At 43.4% G+C, this 24,089-nt stretch overlaps 1 protein-coding gene across 1 annotated transcript; it reads right to left on the reverse strand.

Annotated features, from left to right (window-relative positions):
• Window positions 1–3,670: 3,670 nt before the first annotated feature.
• PYD1 (pyrimidine 1) lies at window positions 3,671–23,565 on the reverse strand. The gene is made up of 7 exons (XM_087401097.1): window positions 23,166–23,565; window positions 22,770–23,027; window positions 22,032–22,202; window positions 4,846–4,958; window positions 4,551–4,737; window positions 4,272–4,381; window positions 3,671–4,183 (listed from the first exon to the last, which is right to left on the reverse strand). The coding sequence occupies exons 1-7, from the start codon at window positions 23,445–23,447 to the stop codon at window positions 4,027–4,029; spliced, it is 1,278 nt and encodes a 425-aa protein (XP_087257223.1). The 5' UTR covers window positions 23,448–23,565; the 3' UTR covers window positions 3,671–4,026.
• Window positions 23,566–24,089: the final 524 nt, after the last annotated feature.

Genomic DNA, 24,089 nt, shown 5'->3' on the forward strand with positions numbered 1-24,089 from the left:
AAAATAAAAGAAAAGGCACTAGAAGTCTTCATGTGTATCATAGCCTAATCAGAGTGTTCCTTTGACATGTCTTGCATGTCCAACACCTATTGCATGACTCACACCTGTTGACCCACATTGGGCCATTTTTAGAGTTACCAATCCTCCATCCCTTGTAGATTAGGAGTCCCCTTCTCTCGCCCTGAACCTTGATCCAATTCTGGTCATGGCTAGTGGTCATGATTAGTGATGGTCTTGACCCAATTCTGGTCATGATTAGTGATGGTCTTGACCCAATTCTAGTCATGGCTAGTGGTTCTCTTGATCCAAATTTAGCCAAGGCTAGTGATGATGCTCCTTCACATCCTCTTCCAGATACTGGCCTCCCATCCGAGTAGCACCTTCCCTGTTATCTCTTTAGATACCCTTCATTGATTGAGGGAATGATGTGGATCTTGTCTCCTCATATCTCTTGCAAGTAGGGATTTTACAAATTTCTACACCATGTTTGGTTCAAAAGAACTCTGTCTCTCCTTTGGCTGATTTTTGAGGGAGAGAGTTTATGCCCTCTATTTTTGGAGATTTAGTTCTTGTTTTCATGTCAATAGAGTATCTTATTTGATAAGTGTAGAGGCCCTTTCCTATGTGGCTTTCTCTCCTCTCCACTACTCCAAGAGATCTTCTACATCGGAGGAATGTGCTTTTGACACTAGGTTGAGTGTAGTTTCCTAAGCTATTTTCTCCCGCCAGTGAGGAAAGTGTTAGCTAGAATATTTAGGACCTTGGTGGTCTACCTCATCACTACCAAAGGTGTGGTTGATTCATAATCAACTTCATCCATGTGTTATTGGGGGTCCTATTGACATTCTCTTTATACAGGAACACAAGTTGGATGTTAGAGATTGTGTAAAGTAGGGAATTTTCTTTCTTATCATAATGTTTTGTTCTCTTGCTTTGGGTACTAAGGGAGAAACCTGCATTTTAGTTCCAAATTCTTTTGTTCCCCTTGTGCTTGGACATGGTATCATTACACTCTCTAGAGAATAGTGGACCATATTGTTGATTGGGGGATGTAAGGTTGGTCTTCTCAACCTTTATGCCACCAACAATAGAGGGGCCTGTGTCCTTTTTGGGAGGAACTCCTCCCCTAGGATCCAATTCTAGATTCGTGGATTATTGGAGGTGACTTCAACATGGTAGAGTTGCCCTGAAACAAAAAGGGGGGGATGCCTTCCTTTTTCACTTCAATCATAGATATGCTTGGACAATGATGCCTTTCATGCTTTGTCACTTTTACTCCTATTCTCATGGTTGAATAGGATGCCCTAGATGCTAATCCATGCATGGATTGATGGTTTTTATGTTGATGATTAGGCATTGGATAGAGGTGGTTTGGTATGCATTTCATTAGGGTTTTTCCACCTTCGATCATTTTCCACTTGTTTTGATGGTCTTTGAGCCTCTCTTGAGAGAACGGTCAAATAGTATTAGGATTCCATATCCTTTTTATGCAGAGGAGGACCTCACATAGGCATAGTATAATTTTGATTTCTCATATGCAAGGTGGAGTGCCTTCTCATTCCCATGGCGTATCATTGGCCTTTGATATGATTGAATTTTATCATTCTATCACTAATACCAAGAGACATCATATTAATCCTCAAATAGGGTTTTGGCCTTCAAAAGTGGTTAGTAGCCTTGCAAAGGAAAGAGCATCTAGTAGCCCTACAGAGGGAACATGCTTGCATTCAGCGATGCCTTGCTATCTACAACAAGGACTCGTCAGTAGTTTCTATTAGACCCTACAAAGGGAAGATGCTTGGATTTAGCAATGCCCTGCTATCTAGAGCAAGGGCTCGTCAGTTGTTTCTATTAGATTAGAGAGCACAGTATGCTTTTCATGCATGAGATTCATCTTGGAGTCAGATGTGAGCAAGAGTCAATAAACATTTCTTCTCTACTCGTCCGTGAGAAATGGTGAAGAAAGTGTATCTCACCTTATTTACTCTGACAGGGTTTTGCAGTTAGATTCTAATGCTGTCTTGCATATAGCTACTAACTATTATGCGTCCCCCTTCTTTCGATTGATTCTAACACACCTGCAAGAGATGGTGCCAGACATAGAGTATGGCTGGGTATTTTAGCATTTGTGAAATCAAACATAAGAGTCTCACTTGATGCACCTTTTACAAATCTAGAATTTAGGACTGCACTTCGTACCCTTCACAAAGGTAAGTGCATGAGCTTAGATGGGTTGACACCCTCTTTTTTCACTGCTTTTGGGACATGATTGAGGATCATGCTACCTCAACACTGGAGGGCATTTGGGACTCAGGTACTATGCTTGTTCACTTAAAGAAGGCCTCATTCATCTTATCACATAGGGTACTTTCTCAATGGAGGCCAATCACTCTTTTGGGCACCTTATTATTACATTTTGGCTAAAGCTATCAGTTTTTGTTTGTAACCCATTCATCTATATATTTTATATCTTATGTAGAGGGGATTTGTGCATGGATGAAGTATCTTTGACACTTTTTTTATATTTTGGGCGGCTTTAGATTGGGCTATGCAGAAGAGTGGCAAGAGATTAGCCATTCTGCTCTTCAATTTAAAGAAATTATATGATAGAGTAGATTGGGATTTCTTGGAGTGTATCCTTATACATTTTCAATTTTCACATGCATAGATCGGAGGGGTCTCTTCTTTTTATAGAGGGGTTTTAGGGTAGGCTTGGATTCATTTTGTATTGTAGCATGCACACACATTAATTAGAATAAATCCAATTGATTTTGGGTTAGCGATAAGTGATAAACTATACCTTATGTGCCACTATCTTCTATTGTAATATGTACTTGAAACTTGAACCATTTTAGACTAGGCATCTTCATAAAAGACTATGTCCTAGAGCTCGGTGGTGTATGAGCCTGCAGTGGCATAAAACTTATGATAAAGCGCTTGCAGTGGTCGATCTGTGTGGTCCACTGTGTCTTCTAGCTATAGCCCTGCATAAGACAAGCAACATTGTCACACCCGTCAGCTGTGTCTCTGAAAAGATCCCAAGCTTGATCTGTGCATCAACCTACTAGCGAGTCTATCGAGTCTCACTCTAGACCTCGACTCTACCACCTCCTGGACTGTGCTATTTGGCTAGGAAAACTCAATGATCGTGCTCTGAGAGGAGTCTACCTGTACACCCTGATCTCGCCTTACATGCCCTGAACAAGCCATCCTTGAAAAGGCAATGGTAACGACCTCGAAACTCATGGTACACAAGGAATCTAAAAGCGACGTGCTCCTCCAATACGATCTCCTACTAATCACATATAGAATAGATACGGCCCTGTCCAGGTATGCTCTCAGCCCACCCACTCTCAATGCGTGGTCGATGTACTGAGACACAGGCAGACAAATTTACCTTCAAAGTTGAAAAATCAAATATATTTATGAACAGCTTTCACAAGGCAGTGTGTTGTGGTATGTGTTTCTGTCTATCCTGACCCTTTCTTTGGGCCTTGTCATGATTTTCCAAAATTTCAATTGTGTCCATGTACAGTAACTTTGAAACTTGCTCATATAAGCTTTCTGAGGCAAGCATACAGTTGATGTTCTATAGACCTGAAATGCTGTACAACTTACTACTAGATTCAAAATGAACCCTAGACAGGCAGACAAATTTACCTTCAAAGTTCAAAAATCAGATGTATTTATGAACAGCTTTCACAAAGCAGCGTGTTGTGGTATGTGTTTCTGTCTATCTTGACCCTTTCTTTGGGCCTTGTAATGATGCCATAATTTTGATTGTGTCCATGTACAGTACCTTGAAACTTGCTCATATAAGCATTCTGAGGCAAGCATACCGTTGATATTCTATAGGCCTGAAATGCTGTACAACTTACTACTAGATTCAAAATGAACCCTACATACATAAAACACAAATCATATTCAAAAATCTTTACAAAGTCTTGCTGACCTTCATTAACAGTGCAATGACCTGATCAAGAAACTGAGACTTTGGTCACCAGCATTACATTACAAAGGAATTTATCAATTCGACACCATTGTTTCTGTCTGCTTCACAAACGCATCTCCAGTCCACTCTTTGTCTGATGCCAAACCAAGACGTGTAGCTTTTTTCTTCTGGATTGCCTCCCTTTGTCGATGAACCAGATCAGTATGCGTCGTGAAGTAGTCCAGAGAGACCCTGTCAAACATGCAACATTAAACAGATCCCTTGATCTTCCGTAAAGTAGTTAAGTCTAGAACTATTACACACATGGAAATCAGCTTACCCACGGAAATCTTCAATAGTTTCAAAATTATGCCTCTCCATAAAAGCTTTTAGCTCAGAAGATAACTGCTTTACGAGGCCATATCCATGCAGCATTACACCTGTGCAGACCTGCGCGTACCATGGTAGGAGGCTATTAAATATAACCAGCCATGCAAGCACATTTACATATTGGAGATGTCAACAATTGACTGGTTACTGATATCTTGTTTGCTAAGTGGGAGAAAAGACGGGGGCGGGGGGGAAGCATTTCTGAGATGTCTCTAGACTGGTGACAGACCTGCACGGTTTGAGCTCCCAACAATAGAAACTCAGCAGCATGGTTCCCCGTCTCTACTCCACCGATGCCCGATAGCGATAGATCTTGGCCATTGAATTCTTTCTTCATCATCTGTGCGATTGACATCACCTTAGCTAAGGCAATGGGACGTACTGCTTTCGATGAATATCCACCTGGAGTTGAGTACCTACATGATATTTCACAATTTATAGAGTCCTTTAACAGGCATGAAAAACAAATCTGGACAAAACAAATCTTGCCAAGGCCTCAAATCTAGCTTACAAAATGACATTACCCTTCAACACAAGGTTCAGGACGCAGTGTGTCAAGGTTGATGCCCATAACACTCATGATGGTATTGATAGCAGATACGCCCTCACATCCTTCCCGAAATGCAATTCTAGCTGGCTATTCTATCCAAGAGAGAGATGTTCAGTTCTGTGTGCTGGATAACTTATACTTACAATGGAAAAGATTGAGAGAACACAAGCATCATCAACCACATATCACTTTAACTGTGCAATTAGAGAATAGATGAACACATTCACTCACAAAAAATTATGATCAGAATAACATGTCACATCCCAAACCATATTATACAGCAGGGAAGATGCCAAAAAGTGGAAACCCTAGGGAATCCGGATGCCCACTTGGGAAGTCAATTGCCCATGCATCTATTCCACAAAATGTGAGGCAGATACAATTTTGAAAGCTAATAATTCTTAGAAGTTGCCATGCTTTGAACAACTTCTGCACTTTAAGCAGACAAAAGCAGCTTTGTAGAGTGCAGAAAATGCACCGAACATACAAAGGTAGGCATAGACTTGGGAGTACATACGATTCTCTCATGGCTTCACTAGGAGTCACATCCAAGACTCTTGTTGATTTCATGAATCTTTAAAGCAGCTTTGAGGTCTATATTCTGTATAGTAGTAGGTTGCCCTTCACTGGACTAGTTGAAGCTTGATCCCTCTATAAAGGTGTACATTTTCAACTAGGAGAAGAGTGTTCATCTTACGTATCATCTTGAAAGACAACGAGGTTAATGACTCTTTCTCTACTCTCCCACATTGGTTTTACGCAGAAACCTGAGCTCAAGACCTTCAATTTCATATGCTTGGTATAGCAGTCTTACATAGCCCTTATAAAGACTGAAAGATTGAAGAAAGCTAGAAACTTTCACCTGAACTTCCGAAGGGTTGTATCCATTTTGCAAGATGCAGACCTGTTATTAGGTGTTTCTCACATTCCTCAGAAGTTCTGTTTAACTGCTCTATCCTGCCAAGAAACTGATGCACATACCATGATGGTATGACTCTTCATTGGAGATCAAGGCCTAATGCCTCCTCTAGTATTCAAGCTTTTATATCATACCTCATTAATCAAGACCTGTAGATGTGGAAAAGGGGGTAGGGGCAGATTAGAGAAAGGGGCTAGAAGAGTGGAGGAGGAGGGAGATGGGAAGGAGAGAGAGGAAGCGGTGGGAAGAGAGAGAGAGAGAGAGTAGGCTGCAAGTAGGAGAAATGAGGAGGGAGGTAGGAGAGTAGATAGGCAGATGTCACAAAAGTGTACAATGAGTGAATGGATGGGAACTTAATAGTCCTTCCACATTTCCCACTAACTCTAGCTAAAGGAATACGAAAGGAGCCATGTTTCCCCCTTCATTACAGCCATCCCTTCCCATAGAATTTGGCCCTCAAAATTACATGTTTCGGCTATCAAACCACGGTGCTGAGACAGAAAAGCGATGCTGATCAGCCTGGCAATAGATAAGGGTACTCCTGGACAATGCTCTCTAACTGCCATGATTGTTCGTCCTTTGGAAGTCCTTTCCATCTGATGAGGTACTCAATGTATACCCTGTTGCAAAGTACTCTCTCTGAAATCCACAATGCACTTGGGGACATAAATGATATGACCGTCCTCATCCAAAGGTGGCAGCTCTAGAAGTATGTGCACATGCTGGCCTACATGTGGTTTCAGCAAAGACACTTGAAATACATTGTGGATCTTGGAAAAGCTTGGTAGCTCCAATTGATATGCTACCTCCACAATCTTGTGGATGATCCTGTAAGGGCCATAATACCGATGAGCCAGCTTTGTGTTGGTATTACCCTTCAATGAAGCATAGTGATTTTTGTGGAGACATAAATATTTGCACACAATCCTCTTTTGGCATACATTTATGTCAATGGAAATGAAGCAAGACCAGATACAACGACTACACCTGTCACTCCTACAGCTGGAGGCAGGGGTAGAGGTACAAATGCAGCACAGGTGGTTGGAGCAGCCGCTCTAGGAGCTCCCACAGCAAAGCAGAAAAGATGGGACTCTAGCCTCTCTTCTTTCACGAGTTGGTAGGACTTCTGTTGCAGGAAGAACAAACTCGCAGAAATATGGCAACCCGGGCTGGCGAGCATGCTACGCTCTCCAAGTTCAAGCCCAAGGGTACAGGGCAACAAAAGCCACATGCCAATTAGCCTACACATCAACATAAAGCTGATTCTGGACAGCCTTCTTATAAGGCAAAGGGTGATACAAATAAGCAGAAAAAGAAGGGCATATGTCATTATTGCAAGAAGCCAAGTCATTATATTGGAGAGTGCAAGAAGCGCATAGCCAAAGAGAAGAAAAGGGATTCCGGTATGGCTGTGTCAGATGCATTAGTTCCACATTCTCATGATGGAGGAGATGTTGCAGCCAACTTTGTTAAAGAGCACTATGCCTTTCTGTCTTGCACTTCCGATTTTTCAGTGGGTAGTTTTGATATTACAGCCACTAATGATGATGACCCATATGCTTTCTTGACTTGCTGTTATGATCCTTCAAAGGATGAATGCTCTTTTAGAGGTGATGAGACACTTCATACTTGGTATTTTGACAGTGGTGCTTCAAAGCACATCACTTCCAAGAAGACTCTGTTTGTAACTCTGCATTCTTCATCCACCAAAAAGAAGGTAACTTGTGCGAATAATTCTTCTTATTCAGTGTGTGGAGTGGGAGACATTATTCTCACATCCACTGATGGCACAGATTTCAGAATTTCAGATGTTCTCTATGTGCCAGGGATAAGAGGCATGATATGGTTGATGCATTGCCTCCTTTGGAGTCCCCTCCTCCTCATGCATGTGAAGGCTGCATTCTTGGTAAAATGCATATACTTCCCTTCAAAAAGGATGTTTGAGTGAAAGCTACACGAAAATTACAGCTTATTCACAATGATGTCTGCGGTCCCATGAGGAACCTACTTTTGGAAGTTATCTCTATTTTGTTACATTCATAGATGACTTCACTAACTACACTTGAGTTTATGGTTTCAAGGTCAGAAGTGTTTATGCATTTTCAAACACTTTGTGGCTATGGTTGAGAATGAGACAAGACTCAAGGTGCAGACACTTCGAACAGATCGAGGGGGGAGTATATGTCTCATGAATTTGAGACATTTTTGAAAGAAAAAGGCATCATGCATCAGCTTACAGTGAGGCTTACACCTCAACAGAATGGCAAAGCTGAGCGGAAGAATCACACCTCCATGGAAATGGATAGATGCATGCTCACAAGTAAGAAGTTGCCTCACAGGTTTTAGCTGGAAGGCCTCATGTGTGCCAACTATATTTTAAATCGGGCTCCTACAAAGGCTTTGAAGACATTCGCTCCCTATGAGGCATGGCATGGGAGAAAGCCTTCAATGGACCATTTCAGAGTTTTTGGTTGTGTTGCATATGCCCACGTGCCTGTGGAGTTCAGACACAAGTTGTCAGATAAGGCACTCAAATGCAATTTTATGGGATGTAGTTCACAAAGAAAAGGCTATCGTCACTACAATCCTGCTATACGTAAGATTTTTGTTAGTAGAGATGTTATATTCTCTGAAAATTCTGCATATACATATGCTGAATGTTAGATTCCAGCCTCTTCAGATGATGTGTTTGAGGGGATGCTTCCTATAGCATTTGGTTCCCCCGCTAAAACTCAGAATTCACAGCAACCCCCAGCTGAATTAGTACAACCTCAGGGTATGGATGAAGTTGTCAGGCAAGAAATTCAAGAGAGACACGCAGCCAAAACAGTCCCGCATTGGTTGCTTCAGACTCTCAGGGAGAGTAAGCTTGAGGCTCCATTGCCTGGCAAGACTCGTGGTGCAGTAAGGCACATGAGGGGGGCTCTTTCAGTTGAATCAGCTTATGCAGGTACTCTTCTTGATGAGGAGGAGCCGGAGACATTTGAAGAAGCAAAGGATAATGTGCATTGGATGAATGCCATGCACAATGAATTGCAGTCCATTCATAAAAATCAGACTTGGGATATCGTGGATTTGCCACCAGGAAAGAATGCCATAGGTACACGTTGGGTTTTCAAAGTCGAAAGAAAGCCAGATGGGTCCATTGATTGGTACAAGGCAAGGCTGGTTGCAAAAGGATATGCTCAAAAAAAGGGCATAGATTATGAGGAGACTTTTGCTCCTACATCCAGAATGACCACCATCAGGTCAGTTATAGCAATGGCTGCAAATTTTGAATGGAATGTTCATCATTAAAACAGCTTTTCTTAATGGAGACTTGTTGGAAGAGGTTTATGCCAAACAACCTCCGGGCTTTGAAATTTTAGGAAATGCACATCAGGTATGCAAGCTACGCGCAATCCAAAATATGTCCCATTTATAAACACAAATTGAAACTCGTGGGACAATTAGTTGGTAAGGCTTCCACCAAACCCTTGGGCCCTTGGCCATACATCTCTTTAGTGTTCAATGTAGCATACTTTAATGATTTTGATTCCTCATAAGAGCAAAGCAAAAGTTAAAGTCCAAGTCGCATGCAACTCGATTTATGGGGATGTGGTAGATCACTTTGCTGATGAGAAGGGGACAACATTTGACCATGCTACAGCATGTAAATAAAAACCGAGCACGTTAGCTCATTATGCATTGTGAGAGCACTGAGCATGGTGCATACTAGCACAGGTATGGATTCATGTGATCTAAATTTAAAAGAGAAAGGGTTCATAACATAAAACATTTACATGGTCATGAAAATTTCAATCATCTTGATTGATGTCATTATCATTTCTATTAGAAGGATATTTTTGAATATGTTCGCTACGTAGTAGGATACATGTATATCATGCATGCTTTGCACTTTAAAATAGAATCTTTTGTTTGTGAAACAAAACCATTGATATCATGAGTAAAATTTCATATATAAGGATTATACTACCTACAATTGGTACATTATAACACATGGATTCTCTCCATGAGTATATATGTAGTAATATAAACATTGGAATGCTTGTGCTTTCTTGAGGTCTTGTCCAAAAAGTATTATTATATTTTAAATCTTATAAGCTTAAAACATTCTTGAAATGTCAAGGAAGAGCTATGTACTATCATGTTGTTAGATATTTCTTTATTTAACAATATAGAATCCTTTTTTCTTCCAAACAAAACCATGATCTTATGTGCACATAGATAAATCAAGAAAATATGAAGAATACTTAAAAAGGTCATAAAGGACACTCTCTTTATGTTTGCTTTAAGCTTCCTTCTCAAATGACTTGGGCAATGTGCAATGTGCTGGTGGTGGTGCTTCCTCTTCACTAGGCAAGCCCTTTCTCCTTCATAAAAGCAAGGGGGAAAGTGCAATGGAAGTGGTATGTATAATAGTAGGGGAAAAGGGCATGAAGAAGGTAGGTTGTGGGTGGGAAAATGTGTGATTGAAAAGGCTACATTTTGGGTGAAATAAAGAAAGAGCAGTAAAGTGTTTGAAATGGGAAGGACTCACTTGGGACGAGGGACGTGAAGTCTTGATGAGGAAAGACATTGTCGGATGGAGCAGATCAGTTTTGAAACTGCGTAGCTTTTTGGATGAAGGAAGGACATGCCTTGGAGAGAAACGAGCAAGGGCACGAATGCACAGGGGGGAGGTCGGGGAGAAATGCGATTTATAGGAACGGAAGAGAGCTGCAGGTGGGTGCTGCTGTTCCAAGAATGGACAAGAGAGAAAAGGGCAGTATGATCTATGTGTCAACACATGACAATGTTGTAGACATCTTCACCAAAGTACTTCCACGTGAACCCTACTCTGGTGTAGAATGGAATATCCAAGGCACAATGGTCCGAGCACTTCAGTAGCATGAACAAATAATGCGCGGCAACATTGATCGTTTCCTTCGCCAAAGTGCTATATTCTGTAAAACATTGGAATTCATTCTGGAGGTCCCATGTTACCTTGATTTCCATTTGCCTCCACTCAGCTTTAGTCCCAATGAAAGGGTTGATGCTCAAATTACAAGCCGGCTCTATCAAAGAGTGATCTTCTTAGAGGCACGCCACATATCTCTGTTCGAGTAAATGGTAGATACAAGCTACCTGGAAACTGTGTAAAGATTGTATGGTGCTAAGGCTTTACAGTAGGATCGACTAGCACGACACAAGTTCCACAGCCACTGGACTAAAAGCATGGCAATTCAGGTACGTGCTCGCAATCAGCCATAACCCGGAAAGTTGTGCTTAGGAAAATTGTACAACACATTGGGGTCTTGCTGTTGGAGAACTCGAAAGGCCAACATTGTTCCATGTGACAAAATATGAAGAGGGGAGAGGAGAAGAGTGGAGATGAGGAGAGAGGGCACAGCTAGAGAGAACACCACAAATGACTAACTATACACTAGAAGCAGTAAATCCATTTAGTACATGCCAGCTGGTTTTTGGTTTTTGATTTGAACCATGAGGCAAGGATCTAAGTCTAGCATAGATTGTAGCATAGATTGGCTGAACCGATTCAGCTTGTGGTGATGCAAGTCTGAAAGAACATTGAGTACCGGGATCTATGTTCCTGGGATCCATTATTGCCATGTGTGTGTGGTTCAAGTTGTTGGAGGCGAGTGAACTAGCAGATTTCACTCAGAGTGGTGTAGTCCACTCAGTTTGTTGTGCTTTGAGCTGACTTCGGTTGTCGCTCCTTCAAGCTCAGCAGAGCGTAGGTCTAGAGCATTGCCCCACCCCCTTGTCAACAGATAGGCTCACAGTATCTAGAAGTCGCTTGGTGACACTGTATGTCTCGCCAGAGGTATTGTTTGCTAACAATACATCTGCTATGGGACTTCTATGATGAGTGTACTAGTCACTTCACACGGATGATGCATTGATATATGGATGGACTCGTGCGCTCTCCCAGACCATATCTTCATTGCTATGTAGGAAATAGGAGAGTGAGAGAGCAAGAGAGCTGAACGTAAGTTTGCAATAGATGAAGTGACTAAATACAAGAAGAGGGAAAGGTTTTGTCTAAGTGACAAAAACTTATCCTTCACTAACCATAGTTAGTGAACTAACTGTGGTTGGGGGAAAAACCTCTAAGGAGGAAAAAGTGTCCCTAATCTACTTATTACATTACATTGGTAACTCTGACGAATAACCAACCTGCAATAGACGGAGAAGGTAGCTAGAATATAATAATAATTCTAACACCCCCTTGCAGTGCCAATGTCATGTACAAGGAAATGATCAATCACCAAAAGGAGATAAGTTTAGGGCACTGCAAAATGCCTCAAACTTCGGCAAACAAGAGCAACTAAAACAGGCATGTGATACATGGATGTGTTGCTCTAGCCATGCCGGGCAACAAGAGCAATCCAACAGTAGCAAGGAATACTTACTCTGCAATTTACCACACAGCCTAGAAAGAGGAGACTCTCCATCTTCTGATTTATACAAAAACCAACAAAACTGGCAGGGAAAAACCATCCTGCAAATTATAATGCAAAACTAGCAAGGAATAAACATCCTGCAAATAACAAAGCAGCCTAGAAAGAGGAGACTCTCCAATTTTTGGCGCTTTTACCCAAAAGAAAACAAATCTCCTAGTGCGTGTGGCTGTCCTTTTTCGCTTCTTGTGCTCCCATAGGTTGTTTCCGTTTACAATGGGGACAATCTTTGGCCTGATGGCCCTCTTCTTTGCAAAGGAAACACTTTCCATCTTCAAATAGGGCTTGCCATACCTCAGGAGACAATCACTCTCTGGTACTGGGCTTACTATCACGTCTTGGGTCCATATCAAACTTGACTTTGGTCTTGGCAAATTTCCTTTCGTGAAAGAGTCATCCTGCTGCTTACCTTTGAGCCATGGAGTCATCCCTTGCATGAGAGCATAGGCTGTAGTAGCATTCTCAATCAACTGAGATATGTTGGAGACCTTTGTCTTGGTGCAATAGTCACGAAGCTCCTTTGCTAGCCCACAATAATACTTTTCTACCGGCTCAGACAGTGACACAGTCCTATACGAACTGACTGGCAATAAGGCCTCCCATAACTTTTTGTTATACTCTTCAAGATTCTTACAGTTTGCAGCATCCAGCTTATGCCATGCTGTCATTATATCCACTTCAAAAGTGGTGGTGAGCCAAGCAGATGAGAAAACTTGCTTGAACTCAACCCAAGTGTTAGGGGCTTTACCCTGCAAAAGCAAATTGGTCCACCATTGGAGTGCGTTACCCTTCAAGAAGGTGGCTACCTTTCGAACTTTGGAAGACTTTGTGAAATGACCACCGGAGTAGGCAGCATCAAACTATTGCACAAATGTTAGAGCCTTCAATCTGTCCTGCATCCCATTGAAGGTTTCAAACTTCACAGCTGCCCCTCCCTCCTTATGATCCTTCAGCTTATCTTTGGGAGTAAGATTATCATAAAACGAGGGGCTGTAAATATGGTGGAGGCATCGTGGATCCCATATTCTGTACAATATTGCCTGTGCCCATGGTGGGGTTGACCTGCATCTGTGGCATACTCCAAGTGCTACATTCCTGGCATCCCTGTCTGCGTACCGGGCTGCATCCCTATGTTTGCATACATCATGTTAGCATTTGCCGGGCGCATTCCTCCCTCCATGTGCTGCTGGAAATTCTGCATTGCTGGCTGGAAACTACCCAAGTATCTACCAGGCATACTGAGCCCTTCTGTGGGCTGTCCCACCATTGCCTGAAAAACTGATCCTCCGCCAAAATATCCTGGATGCTTCATGGGCTGAGGGAGGACTTGCTGTCCTTGATTAACTGAATGCAAATTATTAACATTACCCGCTGCAGGGGTGACTGTGGGCATCTCTGGTGGCTGTCCATTGAAAGATACACGCCTTTGAGTCTTCTTATGCTTTGCCTGCTTCTTCTCAGCTGTCTTTTTGCTTCCAAGGGGAGCATTCCCACTGCACTTTGCATTCGTAACTGAAAAAGGGCATTGGGATCAAGCTCCTCTGCCTCATCTACCTCGTCTTGCGAATCCTCAGTGGCATGCTCAGGAGAAACATGCTGTCCCTCATCATTCTGTTCTTCTTCACCCTCACTGGTGTTGTGCTCCTCCTCAAAGCTGTCTACTTCCTGCTCGGAGATAGTCAATGATCTCTCACAGTGTGACAGGGCTCCCACCCCACTTTGCATTCGTAACTGAAAAAGGGCATTGGGATCAAGCTCCTCTGCCTCATCTACCTCATCTTGCGAATCCTCTGTGGCATGCTCAGGAGAAACATGATGTCACTCATCATTCTGTTCTTCTTCACCCTCACTGGTGTTGTGCTCCTCCTCAAAGCTGTCAATGATCTCTCGCAGTGTGACATGTTTGTTGATAATATGGCTGTAACAAAAATGCAATGGAGCTTTCTTCACCCAACACTCCCAGGGCTCACCTCTGTAGGAAGATGGTGATATCCCGGCAATGGAACCACTGTAACCAGCCTTCAATTTCCTAAAGGGCAGTAGACCATAACTTGCATTGCATATTCATTACTCACAGCCACATTGCATCATTTCCAACTACTTAACTTTAAACAATGCCACTTAGAAACAATTTGAGAAATAATTGGATGAAGGCTAGAGTGCCCCTGCTCAATGGAACCAAGTACAAGACACCACATTGGCCCCAAACTCTTGGCGCCCCTTCCAGTATTTATTTATTTCTTTAAGAATGAGATCTGTACATACAACAAGGGCTCACCCTTGTGCTCTGCCCCACGGGCTATTTCCACTGTCCAAGCCAAACCTTGGCTATAACCTGCATTCCATCCTAGTGCACACACTAGTACCCAATTGCCAAGGCAAGGCTAAGCACTCACCATTGTCCATGACCAACTGTAAAGGTGACCAAGCATTTCACAAAGACTATAACCAACTGTTAATGACAAGGCATCCATACACTTCCCAGAATGCTCAAGCAGCCCCAAGGCACCAAAATGCAATACACTCCCCCTCTGGCACTCTCCCACGCACACCCTCTGTAAGTGAGTGTCTACTTAAGCCTGTAAGGTCCAAAGGAAGCTCCAAACAACAAATGGAGCAATAACAAGCTTCCAAAAATCACCAAATGCAATCACATGAAAGGGATAGCGACAAGGGAGCTCAAACCAGCTTCAACTGTCTTCAATCCAGCTCCGAAACACCTCTAGAAGCAACACATCCAATGTTGAGGCTAGCAGGAGGAACTGGCAGCTAGGAGAGGGGAAGGAAGAGAGGGATAACGGGCTGGAATCAGAGATAGAAGAGAACAAGAGGATCACGGGCAGGAGAGAGAAGGTGAGCAGGCCGTACAGTAGGGAAAAAGGGCAGCACAACAATGAATAGACGTCCGTACAGCAGAATTTGGTATCCATACAGCAGCAGCATTAAGGGCGTCCGTACAGCCAGCAGTGGAATCCCATACAGCAGCAAATTAGCATCTGTACAGTCTGCCTTGGGAGTCATGAAACAGCAGGTACAGCAGTAATGAAAGCTCCGTGCAATCAGCCTTGGGATGCGTGCCTCTTCCGTACAACCAGCAAAGAGAATTCCGTACAGCCCGTACAATCCGTGAGTAATGCTTCCGTACAGCCGTACGGAAGCCTTAGAGAGAGAACCTTGGAGAGAGGGAGAGAACCTCGGGATGCGTGCAAAAAGGGAAAGAGAGAGAGAGAGAGAGAGAGAGAGAGAGAGAGAGAGAGAGAGAAACAAGCTGCGTTGAAAAACCCGTACCTTCATCAAAACCAAGGTGGAAGGAGAGCAAGGGGGGTGGGTGTGCATGAGGGGGCCCCCTCATTAATGCTCTAACCCACACAAACCAATAAAACATTGGTTTGCCTCTCACATTAAAGTCCTAACCCCTAGTAACCAATGAAACATCGGTTTCTCCTTGGGCCCAACAATTAGACCCCTCTAAACCTTGCCTTGCCCCTAGCAAGTAGGCCTAGTGTGTGCACCTAAGGACTTCTGGAAAGTGCCGCTTCCTCTGGGCTAGTCCCCTAAGCCAAGGTTAGTCACGGTTCATGAAATCACGTCCCCGTGACAGATTTTGTGGCTGCAGCCATTCCCTTACGCATTTTACCTTTGCAAGATCTACCCAAATATTATCTCTACTCACAATGTGCCTCAAATATTCAACCTCTTCTACCATGAAAGTACATTTTTTGGCTTTCGCGTAAAGCTGATGCAACTTCGAAATTTCCAGCACCTATTTGAGACTATCATCACTTGTTTCACACTAATGTGCTCATGTTTTCTCTTGCTGTAAATGAGGATGCCATCAAAGAAAACCAGCATCCATCGAAAGAGAATTGGCTTCAATATTTTGTTCATGATAGCCTGGAAGGTGGTTGGTGCATTGTTCTACCCAAATGGTATCACCTTGAACTTGTATAAACCCCGTTCTGTGCAAAAGGCTGTCTTGTGCTAATCTCCCTCTTTCAATCTGGTTTGATGGTAGCCTGATCTCAAATCTATCTTTGTAAAGAACTAAGCACCCTTGAGTGCATCCAAAAAATCATCAATCCTGGGGATTGAAAATCTGTTTTTTAAGGTAGCCTTGCCCTGCAGTCAATGCACATACAGTAGGAACCATCTTTCTTTTTTACAAGGAGCACTGGGGAGGCAAAGAGAGAGGTGCTATGAAAGATGAAATTCTTCTCAAGCAACTCTCGCACTAGTGCTGGCACGTTCTTCTGTTCCACTTTGGAAAGACGGTATGGGGCTTTGTTTATGGGCTACTTCCGGGTTCCAAAACTATGGCATGATCCACATCCCTCTTTGGAGGCAACTGAGATGGCATATCAGCAAATACATCCGCAAAATCTTCCTGCATATACCTAGATGAATCCAGGAACATTCCCAAACTCATCCTCTAAAAACACAACATAGTGCAGTTTCAATCTCATGATAGTCACTCACAAGGTTGAAAACCATAAACTCCATCATGCATAGCAGGGACTAGCTACTATGACATCCCCACTAACGTCATCAGCGCCCAACAGTGGGTGTAGACCATAGTATAAAAATATGCTCTCACACATACAAATCCACACACCCACACATACTTGAGCACTTGAGCATCCATTTATACAAAGTCTTCGTACTGAGTTTCTGTCGGCACTCCGCACAATCTTCCTGCATATCCATATCCTTCACCTCAGAAATACATCCACAAAATCTTGCTGCATTTCCATATCCTTCACTTTGGGAATGTTGCTGTCATGTGCACAGATTGGTATCTGACGTGTACTGGGTACACGAGACTAGCTCAGGTAGCCTGGGGAGGCTTAGAGTTAAGCAGGCTTGATTCTCGGGTTGAGTGGCAAGGGTACGAACCAGTTAGAGGTCTTCGCTATTTTTGGCGCTTGGAGCCCGAGTCTATATAAGGGGCCCAGGGGTTCAGTTCTCAGAGAGCCGATGGGAGCAAGTTTCGTTCCCAGGTGCTAGGTCTGATCCTGGATTGAGTCGCGGACACGCGCCTGCATCATAGCGTAGCCCAAGGCCCAGTAGCAGATCCCAGGCCTCACAGCGCCACCTGGTGGTATCAGACACCAGGCTAGTTAGGATCTAGTTGGGAGTTCGTGCCAGTAGCTCAGCTCGTGGCTCGGAGGGGACATCTCCTGATTCGGGATCACATCCCGTAGATGTCATGGTTGGGTGGTGAGCAGCCTGCTCAGTTTTCTCACGTTGTGTGTGTTCTTGTGTTTGCTTGCAGTTCAGAGGCTTTAGGAGTGCTGGGGCGTGTCAGTTGGTATCAGAGCCAACTCCTGAGGTAGGAACTTCTGTTCCAAGAATTTTGGACGATTTGTTCCTCTAGGTATGCCCTAATTTCGAAATTCATGTTTATTACCCTGCACGTGCTTTATTGGTTCAAGGTTAAGGGTGGCGGATAGATCGGGGAAAGAAGGAAGGAGAGATAGAGAGAAAAGGTGAATTCGCAAGAAGCAAGGTGGAGTGGAAGAGAGGCCATGAGAAAGGTAGTCTGAAGGGGAAGAGCTTGGGAGCAGTTCGTTAGTTGTAGGAGCGTGTTTCAGAATAAAAGCAGAGAGCAAGGACGTGATGGAAGGCTGCGGGGAACTTTCAGGATGAGAGTTAGGGAGCGGGTATTGATGGCTGGAGTGAGGATGGAGGTGCGCAGCAGATGACAGTCTCGAGGGACTGGTTGGGTTGCGAATCAGGCAGGGGAAAGCTGCGTCCAAAATAGGCTTGGAAAGCTAAAAAAAGCAAAAGCCCTACCAAAAGTAGGGGACTATTTTTTTTGGCGTGCCAGAGCTGCGTCCAAATAGGCTTGAACAGCTAAAAAAAGCAAAAGCCCTACCAAAAGTAGAGGTCTGTTTTACTTTTCGCCTGCAGGCTGCTATAAGCCTGCAGTGAGGCGCTCTTTGCTCAGGCAGCCATCTCGCCTGCTCTAATCCGCAGTCCATGAGTGCGCATAGCCAACCCTCCACCCGCCCTCACCTCGTATTCACCCGTTAGCTCAGGCTGCTGTATCGCAATTCTGAGTTAGGAACATCCCTTCTCTCATCGCCTTCCAGTTCGCCACCCTGCTGCTTCTCTGCTTCAACACTCTCCCCTCTAACGAAATCTCCAGGCAGATCGTTATTTACTGCCTGCTCTGGGATTCTGTTTTCTCTGCTGCCCCCTCCTTTCCCTTTGGCCTTCCGAGCTCCTTCGCTCCACATCCTTTATGGCTGATTCTGTAGACCCTGAGCTTGCGATGGGAGACCAGGATATGAACTACCATGCGGAGGATGACCAGGGTCTCTACGATGATTTGATTACGAAGAAAGCCTTGATTTATTTAATTGGGTTAGTCCAATTTTGAACTACTAGTACTTAAAAGATCCAACTGGTTGTCGATATGAAGATATAACTTGAATAGCTGCTTGCATACTGGCTGGACGTAGGATAGAGTAGATCAATAATAGGCAAAACACACACATATGGATAAGGTAGATCAATAACAGGGATCCACGTGTGCATGCGTGGACACACACACACACACATTTTATACTTGTACAAACACACACATACATACACTTCCCATGTATCGTACATGCATTATGCATTCATGACTGCTATATTCTTGCGTACTTTGGGTGAATCCTCCAAAATCTCAATCCAACCATAACCATTGGGCTTAAATTGGATTTAATTGAATATAGCATACATTTTGAATTTTAACTATATATTTAATTAATTTTTCTATTAACAAGAAAACCCCCTCCATACTTGAATTATTTATATGTTTCTCCCGTTTCAACCCCACATTAAATTAATATTAACTTTTTCTAAATATATATTGACTTTTTATTGACCCTCCCCCTTTCACTATGCACCTTGTACCACCTATTGGCACTCCTATACACACAATTTCCCCCACTATCCCCGCTTCCCATGTGAACTTCACCATCTTAATTCTTAAACAAACCTCAATTACTCCTAGCAGTTCTCCTTTAATTCTCTTGGTAGTTATCGTGTAGTTAATTTCTTTTACGTACCACTGCATACCCAACAATACATCACAACGATCCAGAGGCATGATATAGAATTCTTCAGTATTTGTATACCTCTAAACGTGTAACCAAAGCTTTCCAATGATGGGAGTGACTAGTACACTGTGCCCTAGACAAGCCAAACATCTTGTGCACTACGCATAGATGACGATGTATCACCAGGCTGCTGCCCGTGAGTTTCCTTGTTTTTCTTCAAAGGAGCACAAACGAGCTCCGCAAACCGTGCATCCTAAGTCAGCTGAGCTAGAGTTCCCACAGCACTTACCAACTGTGCTTTAAACATGGCATCTGCATCCTCCTCGTCTCTGGCCTCTTCTTCCACACCAAGCCAGGATTGCTCTTCTTGAGAAGACTGTGAGTCCTTCTCCCAATCACTTTCCATGATTCTCTTGGCTGCAAGTAACTTAAGCAAATAGTACTTGCCCTAGCAACAACCACAGGCTCACCTCTTGGGGAAGGTGATGTCCCGGCAACGGAACCACTGAAGCCAACCTTTAGATAAACTAAAAGGATTGACCCCAAACCTTGACGCCCTTTCAGTATTTCTTTAATTTCTTTATTCAATAGGCAAAATTACAGCAATGCTACATGCCCTTGCACCTTTCCAAACACAGCCCAACTGAATCTCAACACTGGCAGGCACAAGCAACCTGCTACTCTGCCAATTCCTAGCTCAAAAAGGGATCCAAATCCAATGCATAATCCATGGCCAATGGTTCCAAAAATCCCATCAACACCTACAAGGCAGAATCACACTCTTCCTAGCTGTCCCATGCAAAGTGTCTGATAGAAAATTCTGGAAGCAACTCTCTGCTGTCCGGAGCTGGCATGCAACACCAAACCCAGCAACTAGCCCTGGATGAAAACAAATGAATCTGAGGTTCCTGGCAGGCATGCAAGTCAATCTAGCTGCTCCTGGTTGAGGGCGAATTCACCTAGTAGCTCCCTTATTAAAGGCGATTCAATTCTGAAGGCTCCTGGCAGTTAAGCAATTCCTTCTGGAGGCTCCCTGGCTGTAGGCGAATCCTTCTGGAGGCTCCCTAGCTGTAGGCGAACCAGTTTTCAAGCTTCTGGCAGCCCTGGCAGCTCTCAAACAGCCCACGGACTTCTCTGGTAGTCAAAATAGTAAGGCAATTTGTTAGAACAGCCCTAGGGCACTTTCCCAGCCTAGTACTTGCCTCTATCTTCCTATGGTCCCGAAAACCGCCTCAAATCAAATTTCGAATTTTATGCTTGCTTCCCAAGATGGCTTGCGAAACGTGGCCCATGGAGCTATTTTTCGGTGGGATTTTTACCCCTCTTGCCCTTCAGCTCTTTGCCTAGGCCCATGGACACTGGATTAGCCCTTTTTACTATTCTAATCAATGAGAGGCTAAAGGTATTCACAGGTCTAGAAAATTCACGTCCCCGTGACAGCTGACTTGGCCCATTTTCCCCCTTTACTAGATCATAATAACCTAATTATGTTGCAAAAAGTCAGTTCTCCTGGGATCCATCCCTGCTAGTGATTTGTTGAAAGACGTCTCTTATCAAATGGGCATACATATGGGCGCAACCTTATTGATTTATTTGGATTGCTCCAACTTGTTTCCAATTTAACAGTACTGTCATTGATCCTGCAATCGTGTGGAATTTTTGATGGACGTCTGCAGGGTAAAACAGAGCTGCGCAGCAAAATCAGGGAAGCTCAACAATAGATCAATGAATACCTGCAGAAGAACTCCCAGCCCAAAGAGCATGGATTATGCTTAAATTTCAAAGACTCCTATTGATCTTGCTTGGTAAAATGATTGAGACCGAGATCGGGTTAAATCAAGGATGCCTCTTGTAGGCAGACATGATTTTATGTGTTTTTTATGGTCATTTGTTATTTTCAATGCTGAGAACACTTTGCACATTTTTCTCATTATGATGATACAACCGACTCTCTTGTCTCACAGGAAAAGAGTTGTTTCCCCTTCAATTCAAATTCTATAAAAGGAGGGCCTCTGGGACTGGTCTCGTAGAACTGTGATGACATGGATAGGCCTGGGAAAACCTCAGTAAATTGCACAAGCCCTCAGGTTTCGTACGGACTAGTTGGTCTACATGGCTGAGTTATGCTCTGCAAAGAAAGACCAGCCACTGTTCAGAAACCCCTGTTCCCAAAGCTTCACTAGCAAGGGGACAGTGCTTCAAATCTTGGATATAAGAACCGTAAGCAGTGTCCATAAAAAGAAGAGGACCTAACTAAATGGCTGCAGTGGCAAAATACTTGGAGGACATAAAACAAGTGGGTGGAAATATGTGCTGGGAAGCTAGAAGCTGCGATGCAAGTAAGAGTTCAGGGAGATTCGAGACAATAGGTTGCTTGGTTGCAGACTTGGAAGCTAGTTGGCATGTTTAAAAAATTGCCTTAAAGCTGAATACACTTCACATCTCCTAACATCTCCTGCAGATGACAGGTCTTGGACACAATTTGCATGGCTTGTACGACGAGGATTCATTCTTCAATTTGGAAGTGTTTTGTTCTGGTAAAATGATTAAAAAAGAAGGATTTACGACTTATTGGATACTGCCATATTATTAAAAAGCGCTTATTCCCAGAAATGCAGATCCATGATAGCATGTTGCAAAGCTAAACAGCCTGTCACAGATGCTAAAGGATTTAAACAGCCAAAATACACTAGTTTGAATAATCGAGTACCAGAACCAAACTACAGACCTGTGTAATATCTGTGATATTTGGAGTCATCTTTGCCCAAACAGGGACTGTAGCATTTGCATTGATCCAACCGCAGACTTCATGCAGCAGATCACAATCTTGCCCTACTGCTGCCCCCATCTTACGTTCAGGCATGCCATGAGGACACGAGAAGTTGATTTCAATTGCATCCTAAAACCCAAGTCTGTAAATTAGTAGGCATTCTTAACTGATGAGCCATCCTTTGTAGAACAAGGTGATAAAAAAACCAAAAGACAAGCAAGAAGCTCCATTTTTTACGCCATGTACAGAAAATGAAGTACACGTTTCAGTTCTCAGTGGAAGACCCGCACTTCTTAGTTTGCACCCTCATTGTCTGCCTAAAGAAGACTTAGAAAATACTACAAGCCCGGATTGTACAAACACTGAAGATAACTAAGATTGCTTGCTGGGTTCTTTGCAAAAAAAAAAGATTGCCTGCTGGGTGGCCTGACAGAGCATTGCTTCTAGCTTCCCTTCCACAAAGCCTCTCACGGTTCTCACGCATATTGCCCCCAGGAAGCGTGAACTATAAATTTAGACACTTCTCTGATAATATGGCTTTCTGACGATTTAAAAAGCAAGTCCTTCCCAATGGCGTGCCGCCCTTGCCAAAATGAAATAACTCAAGCTATAGCCTACATGCACAACTGTAAAACTTCTCTCGTAGACACAAACGCAGCACAAACACGTCTGCAATAGGGTGTTCATAGTGCTTACGACTCCAGCCTCTTCAACTCGCTTTATGATCTCCTCCCACGCAGCTTTGTTGTATTCCTCCATTACTGAAGCAATCAGAATGCGATCCGGGTATTCTTCTTTGAGTTGCTTCATCTCTCCAAGCATTGTCTCAAAAGGTCGGTCACTTATGAGCTCGATATTCTCCCAGCCAATAACTTCTTTTGGCGTACCGTTTGCCGCATGCAGTTTCGCGTATCGGGGGGTAACGTTTACTACCTTGGAAGAGTCCAAGGACACCTGCAGATTAAGCCTACCTACGGTGAGACCAGGTAGCAATTCGTACTGAAACCATCCAAAGCTCCATGAATTGAAATCCTATATCTTTCGCTACATCAAGAAGGCCATAAAAAAGAACAGATCACAGGTTCTGCGTACAGTTTTGGCGATGACAGCGCCCCAGCCTTCGTCAAAAGCACGCTTCATCACCGTATAGTTGGTGCCAGGAGGCCCAGATCCAATCACGAAGGGATTTGGGAGACGTAATCCATTCACGGTGACGCTAAGGTCAGGTCCATCGGAAGCTTGGGCAGCACTTGGGCACAATCGAGCAGTTCGGGGTCTGTACTGCAAACCAAAACCGGGAAGCGAAATCCTGGAGAACCCAAAGATCTCTCCGTGGCCCTGGAGGGGTTGGGCATTGAGTTGCAAACCAGCCATGATGAAGGAATTGTGTTGATGGGTGATGCGCGAGGTATGTGAGGGTGCTGGAAGATTGGTGCAGAGAGATGGAAATTTACAGAAAGATGGGTGTTGGAGGAGGAGAAAGATGAGTGGAGTGCGCAAATTGCAAAGAGACGATTCTGATTCAGTGGGATGCAAAGCGAGGAAGGGGGCGTGGAGCCCAAAAAGCAAATTTGTACAGAGTCAAAGAGAGAATTTTTCAACGATAATTGTTGATTCTGTGAATGCTCCGATTGCTCAACCAGTCGTGAATTCGATCTGCACAGCTGAAAATCTTTCTGAATCGTGAATTCTTGTCACAGATTCGCCGCTCCACTAATCGTCGTGAATTCTTGTCACGAATTTGTTGATTCTGTGAAATTGTGCAAATTCGATCTGCTAATCTTGAAGTCTGTGCTGCTTTCGACTCTCAATTCTTTTTTATGAATCGCAAATTTTTACTTGGCCAGCACTAGGACGTTTTTTCAAATTCTGAAATCCTGTGCTTCCACATGGCACAATATACACCCTTAGATTTTTCTAATTCTGAAAGCCCAAAAGCCCAAAAGCTTTTTTTTTTAAATTCTGAAAGCCCAAAAGCTTTGAAAGCTTTTGAAAAGCTGCATAAAAAGCCATGGC

Source organism: Dipteris shenzhenensis, chromosome 29 (genome assembly GCF_047967505.1).
Source record: "Dipteris shenzhenensis isolate YYH24624 ecotype China chromosome 29, Dip_SZ_1.0, whole genome shotgun sequence".
Lineage (NCBI taxonomy): Eukaryota > Viridiplantae > Streptophyta > Polypodiopsida > Gleicheniales > Dipteridaceae > Dipteris > Dipteris shenzhenensis.